General features: G+C 51.1%; 1 protein-coding gene across 1 annotated transcript; it reads right to left on the reverse strand.

Annotated features, from left to right (window-relative positions):
* Positions 1–267: 267 nt before the first annotated feature.
* SCN2B (sodium voltage-gated channel beta subunit 2) lies at positions 268–11,419 on the reverse strand. The gene is made up of 4 exons (XM_004052208.5): positions 11,136–11,419; positions 3,354–3,520; positions 2,855–3,065; positions 268–1,856 (listed from the first exon to the last, which is right to left on the reverse strand). The coding sequence occupies exons 1-4, from the start codon at positions 11,203–11,205 to the stop codon at positions 1,657–1,659; spliced, it is 648 nt and encodes a 215-aa protein (XP_004052256.3). The 5' UTR covers positions 11,206–11,419; the 3' UTR covers positions 268–1,656.
* Positions 11,420–20,629: the final 9,210 nt, after the last annotated feature.

Genomic DNA, 20,629 nt, shown 5'->3' on the forward strand with positions numbered 1-20,629 from the left:
TCTGTTGCTTCAAACTGGAGACTGAGGAGCCAGAGAAGAGGGCAGGACCCTCAGTTTCTGTCAGTTGGAACCTCAGTTTCCCCATTTTAAGTGAGTGACTTGGCTAGTTGATCTCTGAGGATCTTCCAAGGTCGTGGTCTCAGAGTCAGTGTTTCTGCCTCTTGCTCCTTCTCTCAGGCCTAATCAATTTCCATTGAATGTGAGTGTAATGGCAGTGATGGTTGGCTCCCCACAATTGCCTTTTTTTTTTTTTTTTTAGAGATGGAGTCTCTCTATGTCACCCAGGCTGAATTGCAGTGGCACTATCACTATCTCAGTTCACTGCAACCTCCGCTTCCCGGGCTCAAGCGATTCTCCTGCCTCAGCCTCCCAAATAGCTGGGATTACAGGCACACGCCACCACGCCCAGCTAATTCTTGTATTTTTAGTAGAGATGGGGTTTTGCCCATTTCTACTAAACAGATGGAGGTAATCCACCCGCCTTGGCCTCCCAAAGTGCTGGGATTACAGGCGTGAGCCACTGTGCCTGGCCTACAATTGTCACTTTTGTCCCCATGAAGGGAGTTATTGGGAGAGGAGCGAGTAGCGTGGCCGCAGATGGGACAGGGCTGGCATTGGCGGCTCAGGTTCCAAGGCCTCCCCTCATGCCGGCCTCAGGCTTTCCCTTCCCTCTGTGTAGCCAAAAGCCAGGTGGAAACCCCACCGAGGGCAACTGGGAGAGTTCTCACTGAAGCCCCAAAGAAAGCTGCCCCACCCTGTGCATGGCCTCCTCATTTCCCAACCTTGGCTGCCCCTGCCCAGGCGAGGGTGGTTACCCCATGGAGAAGGCAGAGCCTGCAGCAACCTGCATTCACCATGGAGCCCCACCCCTCAGCCCCTCAGCTGACTTTGAAACTGGCCTCTGTTGGTGGGTCCCCGCTGGGAAACATGGCCCCCTACCTGGAGCTGCTCTTCCAGTCTGGCCTCATCCACAGTCCTAAGGGATTAGGAGCCAACGGGAGCCCCAAGGAGGCCACTAGCAATGGAAACGAGGGCCCAACATGGCCTCCTGGGCCAGGGCACATGTCCAGCTTTGCCTGCAGCCCTGGCTTTCCATCGGTGCCCTGGAATGCACAGTCATCCCTTTAACATGCCCCTCCAAGTTTCAGGAACTCTTCGTCACCTCCAGCCTGATGGCTGCTCTGGGCTGGGAGCAGGGGAGGAGCACAGCCGTGCCAGGCCAAGGCCCTCCTGAGGGAGCTCTGTCAGCACAGGAAAGCCCTCCCTCCCCACCAGGTCCTCTCTGAAGCCACTGCCAGGGCAAGCACTGGGCAGGTGGACAGCGGCCCCCTCCTCTACCCCTGCCCACCCACTCCCTTCTCTCTGGGGACCCTCACATGTGCCTCCTGCCACCCCCCAGGGACTGGCAGGTGGGAGCCCTTTCTCTCCTCTCCCCAGGGCCCACACGTCCCAGAGCATGGCAGGTTTCTCTGATGGAAGAGAGTGGGTCACTCTTGGTGCAGGGTGGGAGATACGAAGTCAGGGGTTCAGGAGGCCCCAGGTGGGCCCTGGGGTCCTAGGTCACGGGAAGCACACCAAGAGCGAGCAGGCAGGGTCACTGTACAGGGCAGAGAGGGGAGGAGATGGGACACGGGAGGCTGCAGGGCCGGCCACCCACTACTTGGCGCCATCATCCGGGTTGCCTTCACCGTCCGTCTTGCCCTCCTCCTCGGTCTTCAGGTCATCTGTGCTCAGCTTCTGCTCTTTTTTTCTCCTCACACACTTGACCACCATCAGCACCAAGATGACCACAGCCAGGAAGCCCCCGACAGAGGCACCCACAATCACAGCCACCGTGGAGTCCCGCTCAGGGGGCTCTGGAAAGGAAGCAGAGCCACTGAGCACCAGGGCTGGGAAAGGGGCCTCCCCCACCACCCCACTACCCGTGGCATGCATGGAACCATCCTGACTTTACTCTCCTCCACAGACAGGACTTTAGCAAAGCCAAAAAGCAATCCAGTGACTGACCCTGAAGCACCCCCACCTCCAAATCCCAGGACACCCAAAGCCCCCAGAGGAGCTAGTGTGATGAAGTATTTAAGAGCATGAACTTTAAGATCAAACAGACCCAAATTTGAGTCCTAATTGTACAACTTACGAATTGCGTGACCTTAAGTGACTTATCCTCTCTAACCTCAGTTTTCTAACGTGTAAAATCGTCTTAATAATAGTACCTCTCTCAAAGGTTTTCATGAGGATGAGATAATGCATAAACAGAGCTTAGCCCTATGACTGAGACATAGAGGTGCCCAATAAATGAAAGCTGCCATCATCACCGTCATTATTATTGCTGTTGTTGTCATTTGAAACAGGGTCTTGCTCTGTTGCCCAAGCTGGAGTGCAGTGGCGCAATCATGATTCACTGCAGCCTCTACCTGCTGGGCTCAGATGATCCTCTCACCTCAGCCTCCCAAGTAGCTGGGAGTATAGGTGCAAGCCACCATGCCCAGCTAATTTTTGCATTTTCTGTAGAGATGGAGTTTTGCCATGTTGCCCAGGCTGGTCTCGAGCTCCTGAGCTCAAGCTATCTGCTTGCCTCAGCCTTCCAAAGCGCTGTGATTACAGGTGGGAGCCATCACACCAAGCCCCATTATTAAGACTGGGATTATAGTCTGTATCATTACCAGGACTCTCTGGGACATGTTCCCAGGTTCTTGAGGACTAGAGGGAAGAAAATGGATTCCTTCTATGCAGCACAAACGGTTGCTCCCACCCTCAGGAGGGCCTGGTCTCCCCAAAGTGCCCTGAGCAAATGCTGCAGAGAGTAGGTGGGCGGGAAAGGTCAGGGCCCCGCAGCTGGCACCCCAGCCTTCACCTTCCATGAGGACCTGCAGATGGATCTTGCCATGGCCACGGTGGCGGTCAGGGGGGTTCATGATGTAGCAGTTGTAAATCCCCTCATCCTCCGGCTGCACGTTTCTCAGCATCACCGACACGTCGTACTTGCTGGGGTTCCCCGAGAACTCCACGCGGTCTTGAAACCGCTCCAGCTTCAGGTTAATGATCTTCATGCGGAACTGGAGGAACTGGGGTTGGAGCAAGGGACAGGATGGGTGGCTGGATGAGCAAGGAACTACAAGGACAGTGAGGATGCCCCCTCTTCCCATCCACCCTTTTCCTGGGGAAGAGAGGCAGTTACCTCTGTGAGGCGCCTGGGCGCGCAGCACACCTTGTTTCAAAGCCTCCAGAGCACGCAGCCCACCCAGGGTCCTCTGGGGCCCTAGCGCAGTGCCGGGGCCGGTGGTGGGACCAGGGGCTTCATGCCGCGGGGCTCCTACCTCCTCCCCTACCCCTGCCTTCAGCCCAGGACTCACCATCTCCTCAGAGCAGTTGTTGCACTCCTGGTAAGTCCAGTTCAGGGAGAACTGTTTGTGGTTCACTGTATAGCAGGAGTTGAAGGTGCAGGGCAGGCGGGCGTCAGAGCCATTGAGGACGTTGAGGGTGGCAGGTACTGTGACCTCCATGCTCCGTCCTGGTGGCACTGCAGATGAAGCCACAAGCTGTTGAGGAGTCTGGCTGAAAGGGCTGGGGAGGGGCAAGCCCTCTGTGCCTGAGGGTGTTGGGGGATGAGGCAGAGCAGAGCCACAGGGAGGGGACTGGGTCCCTGACAGCTCCAGTTAATCAGGAGGTGGGAGTTACTGTTATTTGCAACAGGGTCTCTGTTGCCCAAGCTGGAGTGCAGTGGTGCAATCATGACTCACTGCAGCCTAGACCTGCTGGGCTCAGGTGATCGTCTCACCTCAGCCTCCCAAGTAGCTGGGAGTACAGGTGCAAGCGGCATGGAATTGGACTTCGTTCTTCCTGGCAGGGGCCCACTCAGCCTCCCCAGTCCATACTCCTGGAAAGGGCAGGCACATATGGGGCACCAGAGGTGGTCTTTGGGGCAAAGTGGGGCCACAGAGCAGGTAGGGGAGGAGAGAAACCAAATCATCACATCATTTATATCTGTCAAGCCAGGGGCAGCCAAATGGCCCCAAGCCTTTTCTAGAACCACTGTTAGGCACCCCTGCCCCCACCACACTTGCCCCAGTTCTGTCACATGCTAGCAGAAGACCACAGACAAGGGGCTTCACTATGCTTGCCTCAGTTTCCCCCTTATTCTCACCACTTCTAACCAGCTTTGCTGGGCCAAAGCCCTTCCAGCTGAAACTGCAGGGCTCCCCTGCCGTTCTGTTCTCAGGACAGCAGACTAAGAACAGCTGGAGATTTGGAAGGCCTCGCTCTCCATATCCCAGGGACAGAGCAAAGCTGTGTCCCAGCCCAGCCCAGCCCCCTACCTTCCTCAGGCTTGTGACAGACAAGAAAGAGGGCAGACAAGCTGTGGGAGGGAAGAGGTGCCCCAGAAGGTGAGGCACCATTCCAAGGACCAGCTGATGGGTCTGCAGGGACAGGAGTCCCTCTTGAAGATGTCAACCTGGAGACACCACAGCAAGGAGCTGCTACAGGCAGGCACGGTGGGAGCTGCTGGTTCTGCAGAGTCCTATTAGGAACACCAGACTGAGGCCAGGAGACTTTGGTGCTGGCGCTGAGAAAGGCCTGTCCCACTCCGACATTCTAAGCAGGACAGAGCCTACAGGGAGGCGAGCGAGGGGCCTGGGGCAAGACACTTAAGGAGCATCCACTGTCTGGTCATGGAAATACATCCTTAAATGTCATGCCCTAGGCACCTCACTGGACTCACCTGAGCCCTGGCCTTCATTCCAAGATGCTCTGCCTGTATCCTCAAGAACCTTATCTCAGAAGATTCCTTTTCTTTATGGAGGATAAACAGCAGTGTTCAGCATCATTCATTCACTCATTTACCAAATATTTATAAATCACCTACTGTGTGCCAGGCGCTTAGTCTAGGCCCTGGGGTTTACTGCTGTGAACAGGACCGGCAGAGTCACTGCATCATGAAGCTTATATTCTGGGGAGAAGGATAGACATCAACAAGGAAAAAAATCATGCAGTTGTAGGTAGAGACACTCGGCAAGGTAGACGGGCATTGTCTGATGTCGGGTGGGCAGGGAAGACTGCTCTGAGGGGGACACACAGGCAGCGCCCACCACCTGAAGTGAGAGAGTGAGCCCGTTGAAGTTTTGAGCGAGTCGAGTTCCCAGGCAAGTGTACTCCCAGGGGCCAAGTCCCAGTGGCTGGAAGGAGTTTCGTGTGCCTGAGGCAGAGGGAGCAGCATGACCGAGGGGGTGCATGGTGAGACCTGAGGTCCAAGAGTTAGGCAGGGACCAGCTCACAAAGGCTTTGTGGGCTAGGATATGGAATTAGGAGTTTCCTCTTTGGAGTGTGGTAGGAGGTCCCTGCAGGGTTGGGGAGTGTGGGGGCTGCTGGGAGGCTGTCCAGGTGAGCCCGATAGAGGCTGATGTGGGAATCATGTAGACAAGGGGATGCGACTAGACTTGGGTTCAATCCCAGCTCCAGCATCAGAAGCTGGAAGAGTGGGGGCTACTCCTTTGTAAAACGCAGTTGGTGACACCAATCTCCCAGGGTTGTTTTGATAATGAAAAGAAGCAGTAAGTATTCAGCAAATGGTAGCTGCTATTATCCTCAATTCTCCCCAAGTTCTGCCTTGCAAACAGGAAGGGCTTCTAGGGGAGCCTCTGGCCTGGCCTGAGGGCACCTTGGAGACTGCCCCCCTCCAGCCAGTCCGTAGGAATTGGCGAACAGCCCAGGCCTGCAGGGCTCCTATTTTTCAAACTTTTTTTTTTTTTCTGCACAAAGCCATAGAAGCAGCCGCCCTGCAGCCTGCAGGGAAATCAACATCTGCCTGGAGCACCCTTCTGCCAACCCCGCCCCTGGCCCGAGTGACCAGGGCAAATGGCAGGACTTAAGAACCAGAGATTCTCTGAACTGGCAGCAGCCCTGGATGGAGGGGTAGGCATGGGGACCTCATCTGTTCTCCAAGCTGGGAGACAGGTGTCACCATCTGCGTTTTCTAGAAGAGGAGTCCAGGGCCGAGGATTCCAGGTGTGAGCTGAAGTGCTCATTAGGGGAATAAGGACTGGGGAGGCTGAGTGGGCCCCTGCCAGGAAGAACAAAGCCCAATTCCATCTCCTGCACTTTCATCGCCCTTCTGAAAGCATCTGGCAGCGCACCAGCCAAGGAGGAGGTGTGCAGAAAATGCCAACAGCATCTTCATCTGCAGAGGCCCAGAGCTCTGAGGGAAGGCATTGACAGTGCTTGTCCTGAGCTTACCTCCCATCCCAGGAATGTCCTACCCCTCTAGCTCTTCCCTTGGAAGGTCGATCATCTTCCCAGGGGCTCCCCAGACCAAAAAGTCTGCGTTCTGCGAAGCCCGGCGGACCCTGCGCGGGCCTCTGCCCCCCACCAAGCCCAAGGCAGTGCTCCAGATTAGAACTTGAACCCCACCATCTCGAAGGAGCTAGCACCCTGCCGTGGGGGAGGGCAGGGTAGAGAGGAGTGCGGGGGCGCCTTTTCTGGCCGGCAGGACTGGGGCAGCCGGAGAGGTGCAATGCGGGCTCCCCCTCCCCACCCTGCAGCGGGGCACTGCAGAAGGTACCGGGCGGAACACGCGTGCCCTCTAGTGGTCACAGAGTCAAACGTCAAGTTCCATCCTGCGGAGCGAGCATGGGATCCGGAGCCACAGCTGGAGCTGAGATCAGAAACCGTAGATCTAGCCCCATTGTTTTACCGGTGAGGAAAGGCCATGAGAGCCACACACAGAGAATAGGGACAAGCTGAGGCCAGAATCATGGTTCCTAGCCCCTAATCCAAGATCTCCACCTGAGCCTGTGGCCTCACCAGAATCCCAGCAGCTCTAGGGTGCTGGCCTCAGACCTCCCGCCAGTCCGGGCCCTCATTAAAGACGAGGGGACCATGGCTCAACAAGGTCAGAGCTGTGAGCAAAACTCTGGTCTCTTGATTAACTCTCCTGCTTCGGGAAAGCACCCGAATGCATGGCCAAGGCCACAGAAAGGACTTCATCACAGCCACAAACCCTTACAAAATGCTTACAACGAGCCAGGCACTGTCTACGTACTCTACATACATCACCTCATTTAATACTAACAAAACCTGTTATCATTCCCACATTCCGGATGAGGAAGATGGAGCACAAAGAAGTTAAGAGACGAGCCCAAGTTCACGGCTAGTAAGAGGCGAAGCTAGAATCTGAAGCCAGCCTGCCTGGCTCCAGACTGGGTTGAGGCATTGAAGCTGAGTGGGGAAGTGAGCCCCATTCCAAGGCATCCGATCTCTTGCCGACTATATGGCAGGTCCAACTCCAGGCAGGCCCGCCAGCAGGGAATGGTCCCATTTAAAGGAACCTCCATACAAGGGGGGCCCACAGTCTTCCTGGTTGTCCCATTTGAGACCAGGTCTGGGGCCTGTGTCTCCTGATTTTCAACTCACAGAAGGGAAAAGATCATCAACGGGATGTGGCTTCTGATCTTAGATCCAAAACCTCAGCAGTGGCGGGCCACCCGCTGTCTCCAAGGCACATCTGGGCCCTCAGGCCTCGTGTCATCCACTGTTCTAACTAGCCCATCTTGCAGAGACTATAAAAATTTGCTCATCTGCCAAATGCTGTCTTTTGCAGAGACTGGAAGTTAATCTCTTCACTCCTCTTTCCACCCTACAGCAACCTATGAGGTAATTATTGTCTTCTTGGTTTTTTTTTTTTTTTAAGTGTCTAAACAGATGAACTGTCTCCCGGGGCAGCCCCTGCCTCCCAGGTGAGTGTGGCATCCAGCCCGTATCTCCGCACCTGCACTGCCTTACCATCCAGACCCTTCCTCCTCAAGGGCCTCCCCAACCCCGGCCACTCCAGTCCATCCCCGTGCAGCCAGGAGCAACTCACCCTCATCACTCCTCACCTCCAAACCTCCAACGGCTACCCACTGCTTTCAAGATCAAGTCCAGGCTCCTGGGCACAGCTTCCAAGCCCTTTGCCAACTGGGACCAACCTATACCCTAGCTTCATCCCCTGCCAGCCCCCATCCCCCCAGGTCTCCTTCACTCCAGTGACCCCAGTTCTGATTTTTTCTGAAAACACCACCTTCCTTCCCTTCTCCATGCCTTTGCACCTATTTTTGCTTCAGGTTGAGAAGCTCATTTGCCCTCCTGCCCCTGGGCACCTCCTACTTATCCTTCAGGTCCCAGTTTACAGGGCATTAGCCTCGGTGACTGTTTCCCCAGTGTCCTTGTCCTCACCCCAGCCCTGTTCCTATCTCTTCCACATGACTTGAGGGCAGAATGGCAGGATAGTTAACCTCCAAGTGCCTCAGTTTCCTCATCTGTAATATAGGGGACAATAAGCCCAACTTCATAGGGCTGTCGAAGGATTAAATGACTTACTACCTGTATGAAGCTCAGCACAGTGCCTAGCACATGGCCTGGACAAAAGTCAGCTGCGACTATGATGAGCATTATTGCTATTATTGTTGCCATACATATGATGTTGTCTTGTTATTATTTGTTCATGGGCCTGTTTCCCTCAAGAGGCTCCGGGGAACTGACTCCTATTCATCTTGGTATCCCTGGCACCCAGGACAGTGTGTGGCAGAGTGGGGACTCAATCAAGTCTACTAAAGGAAGAAGAGACAGCTTTCTCTCCATGTCTGGGTCCCCGCCACCACAAGCAGCAGATATGTGCAGTGGGCTAGAGTGAGGACTAGACTTCACTTTCTTTCTTTATTTCTTTTTTTAAGAGACAGGGTTTGGCTCTGTTGCCCACGCTGGAGTACAGTGGCATGATCACGGCTCACTGCAGCCTGGAACTCTTGATACTCCTACTTCAGCCTCCTGGAACAGTTAGGACTACAGGTACATGCCACCATGCCTGGCTTATTTTTCTTTTCTTTTTTTTTTTTTTTTTTTTGTAGAGACAGGGTCTTGCTATGTTGTCCAGGCTGGTCTCCAATTCCTGGCCTCAAGCGATCCTCCCACCTTGGCCTCCCAAAGCACTGGGATACAGGCGTGAGCCACCGTGCTCAGCCCAGACTCCACTTTCTATGCCTCCGCTAACATAATCCATACATTGGTAAGCAGGCCAGTGACTGTGGAGTCAACGATCTCAAGAAAAACTTGAGGGAAGCCCAGTCATTTGAATTGTTTCTGGCTAAAACTAGCCTCATATGCTTCTGTCGTGGGTAGAGCTGGTTGCCCACCTGCCCTTTCTCTTTGCCACCTCCATAGTCATCCCCACAAGCCCAGCCCCGACAGAGTCCCCTCCCTCGTCACTTGTGGCATCCTCCATCCTGGGGATCGATGCTACTGCAACACCACCAAAGTTCCATTGTCAACTTGGCCCTCAGCATTGGAGTGCCAGGGACATGCCTCATTACAGCACCAATCAAGTTCAAGTTCAAGGTCCCCATTCCTGCATCCTCTCCCACTCAGCTTTGCAGAAGCTTTAGCTTCCTCCCACTACCATCTCCCCACCCCCAACACTCAGACCTCTTCATCCCAGACTCCCTCTTCCTCGCCCTAGCCCAGAGCTCTGGGTCCTGGTCACTGAGCCCCCTTTCCATCTTTACTTAGCCATGGCTCTCACCAGGTGGCTTCTCTCCTGCACGAAGTGCTTCCTAACTCCTGAGGAAAGGGTCCTGTCCTCCAGTTGGGCCTCCTTACAACAGGCCACTCACCCAACTCCCCTTCTTTCAGCCTGTCCTGAGACTCTGATCAATTAGGTACTGTTAATATAGCAGTGCCATTTCTTGAACATTGGGGGCAGTGGAATCCAACGTTTAAGAGAATGTGCTGAAGTCAGACACAGGGAGTTCAAATCTCAGCTCCCGTTACCATAGTCATATGTTTCCTCCCTGTAACCTGAGTATAATAGAATCTACCTCCGATTGCTGTGAGAGCTAAACAAGATACACAGTGCCTAGGCTCACGAAAAGCATTCTTAAGTTAGCCATCGTTGAGTTCCTGCCATGCACCAAATCACAAACACGTCAGGCAGTAGGCATTCTTTAGTTTACCCGGGAGGGAACTGAAGCTCAGAGGGGTTGAGTAACTTGCCTGTGATCATTACGTAAATGACAAAGGTGGCTTGAAACCCAGGTCCTGCCAGAGATTCCATAGCATTCCTGCTGTGATGTTAATATGCCAAGTAACTCAGCAAAGCAGGCTGGCAGGGCCTCTGCACTGTCTGTGTTTAGCACTCCTACTCCAAACCCAGCACATCACACCACAGAAAGAGAGAGAGCCTTTGTGGTGGGGAATAGTTCCATTAACAGTCCTTGGACTTGACTCTCAGTTGCTGCTCCAGCAATAAGTAAGTTTAGGAGCAAGAATGAAACTCTACAAAGCAGGCTTGCAAATAACTTTCTAGCCCACTTCCCCACCAGGAAGTCTCTGAGTGGTCAAATACAAAATTAATATTTGGGGCCACTTGACAGGACAGTCTGCAAGACTGGGCTGGGCAGTTCTGAGGCTGGATTTAAAGGGCTGCAACCTCGCTCAGCCTGTGGGTTCCATTTTTTTCCTGAATCTCTACACCTGGCCCTTCCTCTACTCCATCCAGCCCAAGCCAAAGGTGCCTTCTCCATCAGTGCGTGCCTCAGCAGGTCTCCTCCCAACCCAGACATCATTCCCCAAGCCCGCTTCCCACCTACTCCCACACACGTTCCAACAGATCAGTGAGACCGAGTGCCAGGAAGCCAGACCCAGACTCAACTTTCTGCCACCAGCTCCCCTGCACACTCTCCTAATACCCTAAATCCACCAGGATCAAGCTTCCGAAAAGAAGCCCCTTAAGGGAGCATTAAGTCCCAGGACCCCACATGTGCGGCAACTCCAAAAAATAATCCCTGAAGAGACTGCAGGTCAATCCACTCTCTGCCCCACCCCCACGTAGGTCCACTTAGGGGAAATCCAGAGAAGATTCACCTCCCTTGACAATTGTCAGCCCCCAGCAACACTCAGATCCCCTGACCCAACATTTCTGTGACTAAGTAGTCCCAGGGTTCTGCACTCCCCAGCAACGTCCCTTCCAATCCCCAGCACCTCCCCTCCCAAGGACACAGAGGGAAAGCGCTAGCAATGTCTTCTTTCCTATCCCCTGCCCCCATCCTCTTCACATTGCGGCTATACTTCTGAACCCTCGGGAGCATGCAGATGTGAGTCTAACTTACCCAAAGAGAAAAAGAGACTGAGCCCCGTGAGGCTGAAGGCAGGGCGAGGTAGCCAGGCATCTCTGTGCATTTTCAGAGACTGAGATGTTAGTCGGGTGGGCTACGGGAGAGGGTGATTTGAGGGGGCGAGGACTACAAGGGAGGAATGGTTGGATGCTAAAAAAAAATGCACGGATGTACTTCAAAGACATATACAACATTAAGGAAGCTTTATTTCCATCTCTCTAATATGGCCGGCTTGTATGTTGCTGCTAAAAAGAGAGAGAGAGGGAGTGTGTAAAGGAGAGAGAGAGAGATGGGGGGGAGAGAAAAGGGGGATGGGGTAAATATTGTGGTTGGTGGATTTCAAAAAGCAGGTGGGAGGGCATAAAAAAGTCATTTTGAAAAGAACAAAATCCCAGAAATTTTTACCCTCTAAAACAAGAAATAATACAAACCCTGCTTTTTGACTTCACTGGGATGATTGTTGGATTTTGAAAGCTATCAGAGGAATCCATTTATTTTAAAGATTCTGGAAAGGGAAACACCTTTTATCATTTAAAAACACCCCCAGGCTGGCGCAGTGGCTCACACCTGTAATCTCAGCACTTTGGGAGGCCGGATGGATCGCTTGAGTCCAGGAGTTCAAGACCAGCCTGGGCAACATGGCAAAACCCATCTCTACTAAAAATACAAAATTTAGCCAGGCATAATGTCGCACGCCTGTAGTCCCAGCTACTGCACCACACTCCAGCCTGGGCCCTGCCTCCAAAGGAAAAAAAAAAAACCCTAAAAAAAAAAGGAGATGCTTGTTTTTGTGTTGTTCAAAAGGGTTCAGGAAAGTGAGTTAGAGAGACTTTCAAGGGGTAACGATTTCCTCATTCTAGCGTTTCCTCTGAAAACAGAACCTGTTGAAGCAGGCTGATAGAAAAATACCCAAGAGATCTTACAATTGAATGTAACACAGGCCTTTGGATAAACCTGATTCAAACAAATCAACAGGAAAGAAAAGTTTTTGAGACAATTGGGAAAAGTTAAATATGAACTACATAGTAGATTGTATTAATGAATCATTCTTAATTTTGTTGGGTCTGATAAAATGTGGTTTTGTCCTTTAACATCTCTATCTGTTAAAGACACACATGGGTGGCCGGGCGGGGTGGCTCACACCTGTAATCCCAGCACTTTGGGAGGCCGAGGCGGACAGATCACGAGGTCAGGAGTTCGAGACCAGCCTGGCCAGCATGGTGAAACCGCGTCTCTATTAAAAATACAAAAATTAGCCAGGCACGGTGGCGCGTGCCTGTAATCTCAGCTACGTGGGAGGCTGAGGTAGAAGAATTGCTTGACCGCGGGGAGGCAGAGGTTGCAGTGAGCCAAGAACATGTCACTGCACTCCAGCCTGGGCAACAGAGGGAGACTCTGTCTCAAAAAAAAAAAAAGACACACATTGATGTGTTTATGGGTGAAATAATATGATGACTGGATTTGCTTTAAGATATTCAAAGAAGCCAGGCGCAGTGGCTCATGCCTGTAATCCCAGCACTTTGGGAGACCGAGGCAGGCGGATCACCTGAGGTCAGGAGTTCGAGACCAGCCTCCCTAACATGGTGAAACCCTGTCTCTACTACAAATACAAAAGTTAGCCGGGTGTGGTGGCGTGTGCCTGTAATCCCAGCTACTTGGGGGGACTGAGGCAGGAGAATTGCTTGAACCTGGGAGGCGGAGGTTGCAGTGAGTCGAGATCACTCCGCTACATCCCAGCCTGGGCCACAGAGTGAGACTCCATCCCCAAAAAAAAAAAAAAAAAAAAAAATTTCAAAGAAAAAAAGTTGGGAGAATAGGTGACGCGAGACTAGATGTTTTGCTTGATAATTGAAACTAGCTGGTGATGGGTGTAAAGGGTTTGTCATATAGTTCTCTCTTCTTTTGTGTATGTTTAAAACTTTTCTTTTGAAGAAGGAAGAAAAAATAAGCTAACGTCATAAGTAGGAGAACTTGGTGGGTGGAGTCCAAGGTGGTCCTAAGCAGAGGTGACCCCACTACTCCTGGGGAGATGGTTAAGTAGGGCAGAGATTCGCATGCAGCAGTCACCTGCATTTGTGATGGGCCCTTTGTGTACCAAACAGGGAGCAACTAATATTTTTGAGCATAAACTCTGTGCCAAGCACTTTACATGTGATATCTCAATTTTTTATTTTTTTATTTTATTTTATTTTTTTTTAGACAGGGTCTCGTTCTGTCACCCCGGCTGGAGTGCAGTGGTGCAATCTCAGCTCACTGCAACCTCTGCCTTCTGGGTTCAAGCAATTCCTGTGTCTCAGCCTCCAGAGTAGCTGGAACTACATGCACGTGCCACCACCCCCAGCTAATTTTTTTGTATTTTTAGTAGAGACAGGGTTTCACCACCTTGGCCAGGCTGGTCTCAAACTCCTGACCTCAAGTGTTCCACCTGCATCAGCCTCCCAAAGTGCTGGGAGTACAAGCATGAGCCACCATGCCCAGCCTGTGATATCTCAGTTTAATCTTTTCTCTTTTTTTTGAGATGGAGTCCCTCTCTGTCGCCCAGGCTGGAGTGCAGTGGCGCAATCTCGGCTCACTGCAACCTCCACCTCCCGGGTTCAAGCAATTCTCCTGCCTCAGCCTCCCAAGTAGCTGGGATTACAGGTGCCTGCCACCATGCCTGGCTAATTTTTGTATTTTTAGTAGAGACACCATCTTGTCCAGGCTAGTCTTGAACTCCTGACCTCGTGATCCACCAACCTTGGCCTCCCAAAGTGCTGGGATTACAGGTGTGAGCCACCATGCCCCACCCTGTCAGTTTAATCTTAACCCTGGGATAGGTGATTTCTTTTTCCTTTTTCCTTTTTCTTTTTTTTTAAATTTATTTATTATTATTATTATTATTATTATTATTATTATTATTATTATTTTGAGATGGAGTCCCACTCTGTGGCCCAGGCTGAAGTGCAGTGGCATGATCTTGGCTCACTGCAACCTCCACTTCCCGGGTTCAAGTGATTCTCCTGCCTCAGCCTCCTGAGTAGCTGGGATTACAGGTTCCCGCCACCATAATTTCTTTTTTCTTTTTCTTTTTATTCTTTTGTTGTTGTTGTTCAGACAGAGGCTTACTCTGTGGCCCAGGCTGGAGTGCAGTGGCACGATCTTGGCTCACTGCAACCTCCACCTCCCAAGTTCACGTGATTCTCCTGCCTCAGCCTCATAAGTAGCTGGGATTACAGGCTCCTGCCACCACGCCCAGCTAATTTTTGTATTTTTAGTGCAGACGGGGTTTCGCTATGTTGGCCAAGCTGGTCTCGAACTCCTGGATTCAAGTGATCTTCCCGCCTTGGCCTCCCCAAGTGCTGGGATTATAGGCGTGAGTCGCTGCACCTGGCCTTTATTCTTTTTTTTTTTTTTTTTTTTTTTAAGACGGAGTCTCACTCAGCTGCTTAGGCTGAGGTGCAGTGGTGTGATCTCGGCTCACTGCAACCAGCGTCTCCCAGGTTCAAGCAATTTTCCCTTCTCAGCCTCCTAAGTAGCTGGGATTACAGGCACCCATCATCATGCCTGGCTAATTTTTGTATTTTTAGTAGAGACAGGGTTTCACCATGTTGGCCAGGCTGGTCTCGAACTCCTGATCTCAGGTGCTCTGCCCACCTTGGCCTCCGAAAGTGCTAGGATTACAGGCATAAGCCACTGCGCCTGGCCTATTCTTTTTCTAATGGCAAATGAGGAAACAGAGGTTCATGGGGCTCAACCCACCCAAGTTTACATATGAGAGTTTAAGGGCAGAGTCAGGATTCAGACTAAGGTCTTCGTGAAACTCTGGGTGTCTCCAGCATTCCACATTGCTTAGCACCAAGGGAAGGATAAATGGAGGTACCTCCAGGTTGTCTAGAAAGGCACAGGGAAGAGAAGACCAACAAGACACATGAAGCAATTAGCCCCTGCAGGTGACATAAAAGCAAGGGCTAAGAGGCAGGCTATGGAGAAACAGTGAGAATCCAGCACAGTGCCTGGCTCAGGGCAGAAACTTCATCAGCAGGAGGTGAATGACTGTACAGGGGCACACCTGAATGAATTAATGAATCTGGAGAGGTAAGGGAGGAAAGGAGACACTGTGGAGGAAATGAAATCCTTCCAAGGCCTCTCAAGCTGTTCCGGGCTGGGGAGGAGAAAGGGGGCCAGGGATTTGAGGCAGAGTTGCCAGAAGGCAGAAGGGTGGGTAGTCTAAGAGCCCTTTGTGGTTGTCCCTGCCCAGATCACACACAAACTCTGTCCCCAAGTGCCTCTGTCCCATCCCTAGGGTCTGGCTCTGGCTGGCCCATTCACAAAACAGAGGGCCCACAGGGCAGAATTGCAGGGAAGGAGAGGTGGGGCAGCCTGGGAAGAAAAGTCTCCTTCAGAGGCCATGCCTGGCCCCATCCCCAGTGCCCTCCGGCCCTGAGGTCTACCCCGCTGTCAGCAGCTCACAGCTGTGCCCGAGGGGTGCACTGGCACAAGCCGGGCCTCAGCTCCCGCTTAGGCGTGCACTGCCAAGTCCCACTCTGCAGCACAGCCATCCATGCTGCCGCAGACACATGTCAGCTCTGCCCCGTTGCCAGAGATTTTTGGTTTGACGTAGCCGGCCTCCTCTTTTTTTCTTAATGCAGCTGAGGGTGCCCGTGAGGCCCAGAAACTGAAGGAAGCTGCTTGCCTGTCTCACTTGGTCTCACATTAGGTCCAGAAGCTTCTATTTTGGGGCATCTGAGGCAAGAAGTGGATCCAGAAGATCTGTTTCTATCCAGAATTCAGCGAAGAGAAACTACATATCCAGACTTAGAACAGTCTTCATCCAACTCAGCCCCCAGGACCAAGGGTCAGGAGGAGCTAGATCAAGGGTGAGGGGCAGTAGCAGGCAGAGCCAAGGGGAGAGAGGGGGAGAGCTACCCCGGAACTTCCCCACAACCCACTTGGGCCTCCAGACACCCATCTGCTCCGAAAGAGTAAGCCTTCCTCAGGAGCCAGTGAAAGTCTGGGAAGCAGCAGCTCTAAGAGGTGTTTTGCCGAATGAAGACACCAGTGTCAAAGATGTGCTTTTTTAGGAGTGAAGCCCTGTGGTTTTGGCATTTGTGCCCAGGGTTATTTATCAGTGAAGGTTTTACTAGACAGCTCTCAATTACCTACCCTGCTGGGAGAAGCAGTGTTACAAATAATTCAAAGGAAGGTAGTTTCCTTTTTACCTTTGAAATGCCTCGTTGAGGCTATAGAGAGCCTCCCTAGTTATTTACCTTACAGCCTCACTTTTCAAAGTGTGGTCCCCAGGCCAGCATCATGGGTGTCACATGGGAGTCTGTGAGAAAGGCAGTGCTACAGGCCCCACCCCAGTCCCAAGGAATCCAAATCTGCATTTTTTTTTTTTTTTTTTTTTTTTTGTGAGACAGAGTCTCACTCTGTTGCCCAGGCTGGAGTGCAGTGGCGCAATCTTGGCTCACCGTGAGCTCTGCCTTCTGGGTTCATGCCATTCTCTTGCCTCAGCATCCTGGGTAGCTGGGACTACAGGCGCCTGCCACCACACCCGGCTAATTTTTTTGTATTTTTAGTAGAGACGGGGTTTCACCATGTTACCAGGATGGTCTCGATCTCCTGACCTTGTGATCCACCCGCCTCAGCCTCCCAAAGTGCTGGGATTACAGGTGTGAGCCACTATGCCTGGTCCGAATCTGCATTTTTAACAAGATCTCCAGGTGATTCTTGAGCATATTAAAGCTTGAGAAGCACTGCCTTCAGCCAATATCAAGAGGTTTGCACACCCTGAGCAAGGGGCCATTAGAAGCCAGGTTTGGGGGTTCAGGGAGAGGGGAATAGGAAGCAGGAACAAGCCTCAGATGAAATGCTGGCCTCTGGTGATCTGCAGAGCACATAGCAGTCTGTTCATGAGCCACGAGGTAGGGATGCCTCTCTTCTCTGCCCCACACGCTTCTGAAGCCCTTCCTTACCAGGCAAGGTTTCTCTAACCCCGCATGCAGCTTCACATCTCTGTCTTTGCCTTCGCCGTTTTCCCTTGTAGGAATGCCCTTTGTCTCTTGCCTGCTCATCAAGCTCATGGTCTTTCTTCAAAAATGTGCTCCAAAGTCACCTACTCCTGCTCTAAATACCTCTTCTCTCTGCTCCTGTGATCCTGGGTACATTCACTCATTTATCAATCAGATCTCTCATAGAACAAACTCAAATATCTATGGAACAGCCCGTATGTGCTAGACACTCAGCTAGGAGCTAGAGACCAAGAAATGAATGAGATACAGCTCGCCCTTGGAGAGCTCACATTCTAGATAGGGAGATAAATGCATACACTCACAATACAGCACGGTGAGTGCAGTCCCATCTCCCGGAGACATAGGAACCCAGGGACACCTTATATTGAACTAACAGGAGTCAAAGAGTATTTTTATTAGTTACTTACCCATCTGACCTCCCCAGCTAGACTGTAGTTCTTTAAGTACTGAGATTGTGTCTTATTCTGAGCATGCACTGGGCCTCTACTGGTCCTTGAGCAGATGAAAATGAGTGAATATCTACTTTGCATCTGGAGAAGGGGCAGAAATTCCATCAGCCTGACCTCCCCAGTCAAGGTGTGGTAGAATTGGGAATGGGAGCCAGGTCCAGCTGCAATCTGTGCATGCTGTTCCCCTCCACTCCCTAGGAATTTTACTCGACAAGGGATTGTCCCCCTTGGGGTCAAATGCTACAAGGGTCACAGAAAAGACCTAAAGCAGATTTTTTTTTTGTCCTCAAACTTCGCCCAGGCTGGAGTGCAGTGGCAAGATCAGGGTTCACTGCAACCTTCACCTCCCAGGCTCAAGCGATTCTTGTGCCTCAGCCTCCAGGGTAGCTGAGACTACAGCTCTGTGCCACCACACCTGGCTAATTTTTATATTTTTAGTGGAGACAGGGTTTCACCATGTTGGCCAGGCTGTTCTCAATCTCCTGGCCTCAAGTGATCCACCCGCCTCGGCCTCCCAAAGTGTTGGGATTACAGGCATGAGCCACCGTGCCTGGCCTAAAGCAGAATTTCTAAGAGTTTGAGATCTCTAAGAGAAAATAAAGTATCACACCCATGAAACAATTAGAAGACAAGGAAAGACAAAAGTAGATCAAGTGCAGAGACATCTAGGAAGAGGTGAGAAGCAGGAGATCACCCAGGCGAGTGATCTAAAGCAGGGCATTGAAGGAATGTTGATGTGGGGAGGCAAGAAGGAAAGGAAAGTGTCATCCCAGGCAAAAGTACACCAACAGCAGGAAAGACAACAATGCATGGAGCAGAGGGTTCCTGTTGTGAAAAAAAAAATGAGGCATGCAACATCACTAATCACCAGGGAAATGCAAATTAAAACCACAATGAGATACCACCTTACTCCTGCAAGAATGGCCATAATTAAATACTTAAAAAACAGTAGATATTGGTGTGGATGCAGTGAAAAGGGAACACTTTTACACTGCTGATGGGAATGTAAATTAGTACAACCACTATAGAAAACAGTGTGGAGATTCCTTAAAGAACTAAAAGTAGGCCGGGTGTGGTGGCTCACACCTGTAATCCCAGCACTTTGGGAGGCCGAGGCATGTGGATCACCTGGGGTCAAGAGTTCAAGACCAGCCTGCCCAACATGGCAAAATCCCATTTCTACTAAAAATACAAAAAATTAGCTGAGCGTGGTGGCAGGCACCTGTAATCCCAGCTACTCAGGAGGGTGAGGCAGGAGAATTGCTTGAACCCAGGAGGCAGAGGTTACAGTGAGTCAAGATCACGCCACTGCACTTCAGTCTGGGTGACAAGAGTAAAACTCCATCTCAAAAAAAAAGAGAACTAAAAGTAGAACTACCATTCAATCCAGCAATCCCACTACTGGGTATCTACCCAAAGGAAAGGAAGTCATTATATGGAAAAGACACATGCATGTGTATGTTTATAGTAGCACAATTCACAACTGCAAAGATATGGAACCAACAGAAGTGCCCATCCACCAATGAGTGGATAAAGAAAATGTGGTGTATATATACACCATGGAATACTACTTGGCCACAGAAAGGGATGAAGTAATGTCTTTTGCAGCAACTTGGATGGAGCTGGAGGCCGTTATTCTAAGTGAAGTAACTCAGGAATGGAAAACCAAATATGGTATGCTCTCACTTATAAGTGTGAGCTAAGCTATGAGAACTCAAAGGTGTAAGAGTGATGTAATGGACTTTGGGCACTCTGGAGGGAGGCTGTGAGGAGGCTGAGGATAAAAGACTACATATTGAGTACAGTGTACACTGCTCAGGTGATGGGTGCACTAAAATCTCGGAAATCACCACTAAAGAACTTATCCATGTAACCAAAAACCACCTGTTCTACAAAAACTATTGAAATAAAAAAAATACCATTAAAACTTTTTTTTTTTTTTTGAGATGGAGTTTCACTCTTGTTGCCCAGGCTGGAGTACAATGGCATGACCTCGGCTCACTGCAACCTCTGCCTCCCAGGTTCAAGCAACTCTCCTGCCTCAGTCTCCTGAGTAGCTGGGATTACAGAGGCTCACCACCATGCCCGGCTAATTTTTTGTATTTTTAGTAGAGATGGGGGGTTTCTCCATGTTGGCCAGGCTGGTCTCGAACTCCTTACCTCAGGTGATCCACCAGCCTGGGCTTCCCAAAGTGCTGGGATTACAGGCATGAGCCACTGCACCTGGCCTAAAACTATTTTTTTTTTAATGAAGTATAGATGGGCAGACAAGATGGCACCAGCACACAGAAGGCCATGAACATACAAGACAGAGTTCACACAGCTTTGAAAGATCTCAGACAGGTAAATCACTATGGCTCGCACCATCTACGAAATGAGAAAGTTCTCAGCTTTCTGAGAAAACTTTAAGTTCCCTTATTTTTTGAAGAAGAGATGTTCTGGTAGTTGGGTTTTACAGAAGTGGTCACAGATTGCCTGACCTCCCTAGACCACATCTGCAAACTAGCTGGCCAGGACAGAAGGTCAGTGGTCCTGGGAAACTTTGTTTATGCTGAATTAAGAGGATAACTGCAACCTAAGGCTCTGCAGCTGTAAATAACTGAGCTAACTCAGTGGCTCCCTCCAACCACACACAAACAGAGCTAGTGTTTTATGAAGGAAAATGGCCCATTACCAACAGACAGGTGAGCATACCGACTAGTCAAAAGGGAGAAAAGGACACTGGTGGGGGGCAACCAGGAAGAGACAACTAAAGGGCTGGCAGGATGCTGCAGCCTTTTGTGTGTGTGTGTGTGTGTGTGTGTGTGTGTGTGTGACTGAGTTTCGCTCGTTGCCCAGGCTGGAGTGCAATGGCGCAATCTCGGCTCACTGCAACCTCCACCTCCAGAGTTAAAGCAATTCTTCGCCTCAGCCTCCTGAGTAGCTGGGATTACAGGCATGTGCCACCACACCCAGCTAATTTTGTATTTTTAGTAGAGACAGGGTTTCTCCATGTTGGTCAGGCTGGTCTCAAACTCCCAACCTCAGG

The sequence above is a fragment of the Gorilla gorilla genome, chromosome 9 (assembly GCF_029281585.2).
Source record: "Gorilla gorilla gorilla isolate KB3781 chromosome 9, NHGRI_mGorGor1-v2.1_pri, whole genome shotgun sequence".
In the NCBI taxonomy this organism is placed as follows: Eukaryota; Metazoa; Chordata; class Mammalia; order Primates; family Hominidae; genus Gorilla; species Gorilla gorilla.

Excerpts from the sequence above, each read along its gene's own strand:
- SCN2B (XM_004052208.5), bottom strand. The coding sequence starts at position 11,205 with ATGCACAGAGATGCCTGGCTACCTCGCCCTGCCTTCAGCCTCACGGGG. Across the intron at positions 3,066-3,353 it reads ACAACTGCTCTGAGGAGATG|TTCCTCCAGTTCCGCATGAA; the intron begins GTGAGTCCTGGG and ends CTCCAACCCCAG. Across the intron at positions 1,857-2,854 it reads TCTGCAGGTCCTCATGGAAG|AGCCCCCTGAGCGGGACTCC; the intron begins GTGAAGGCTGGG and ends CTTCCTTTCCAG.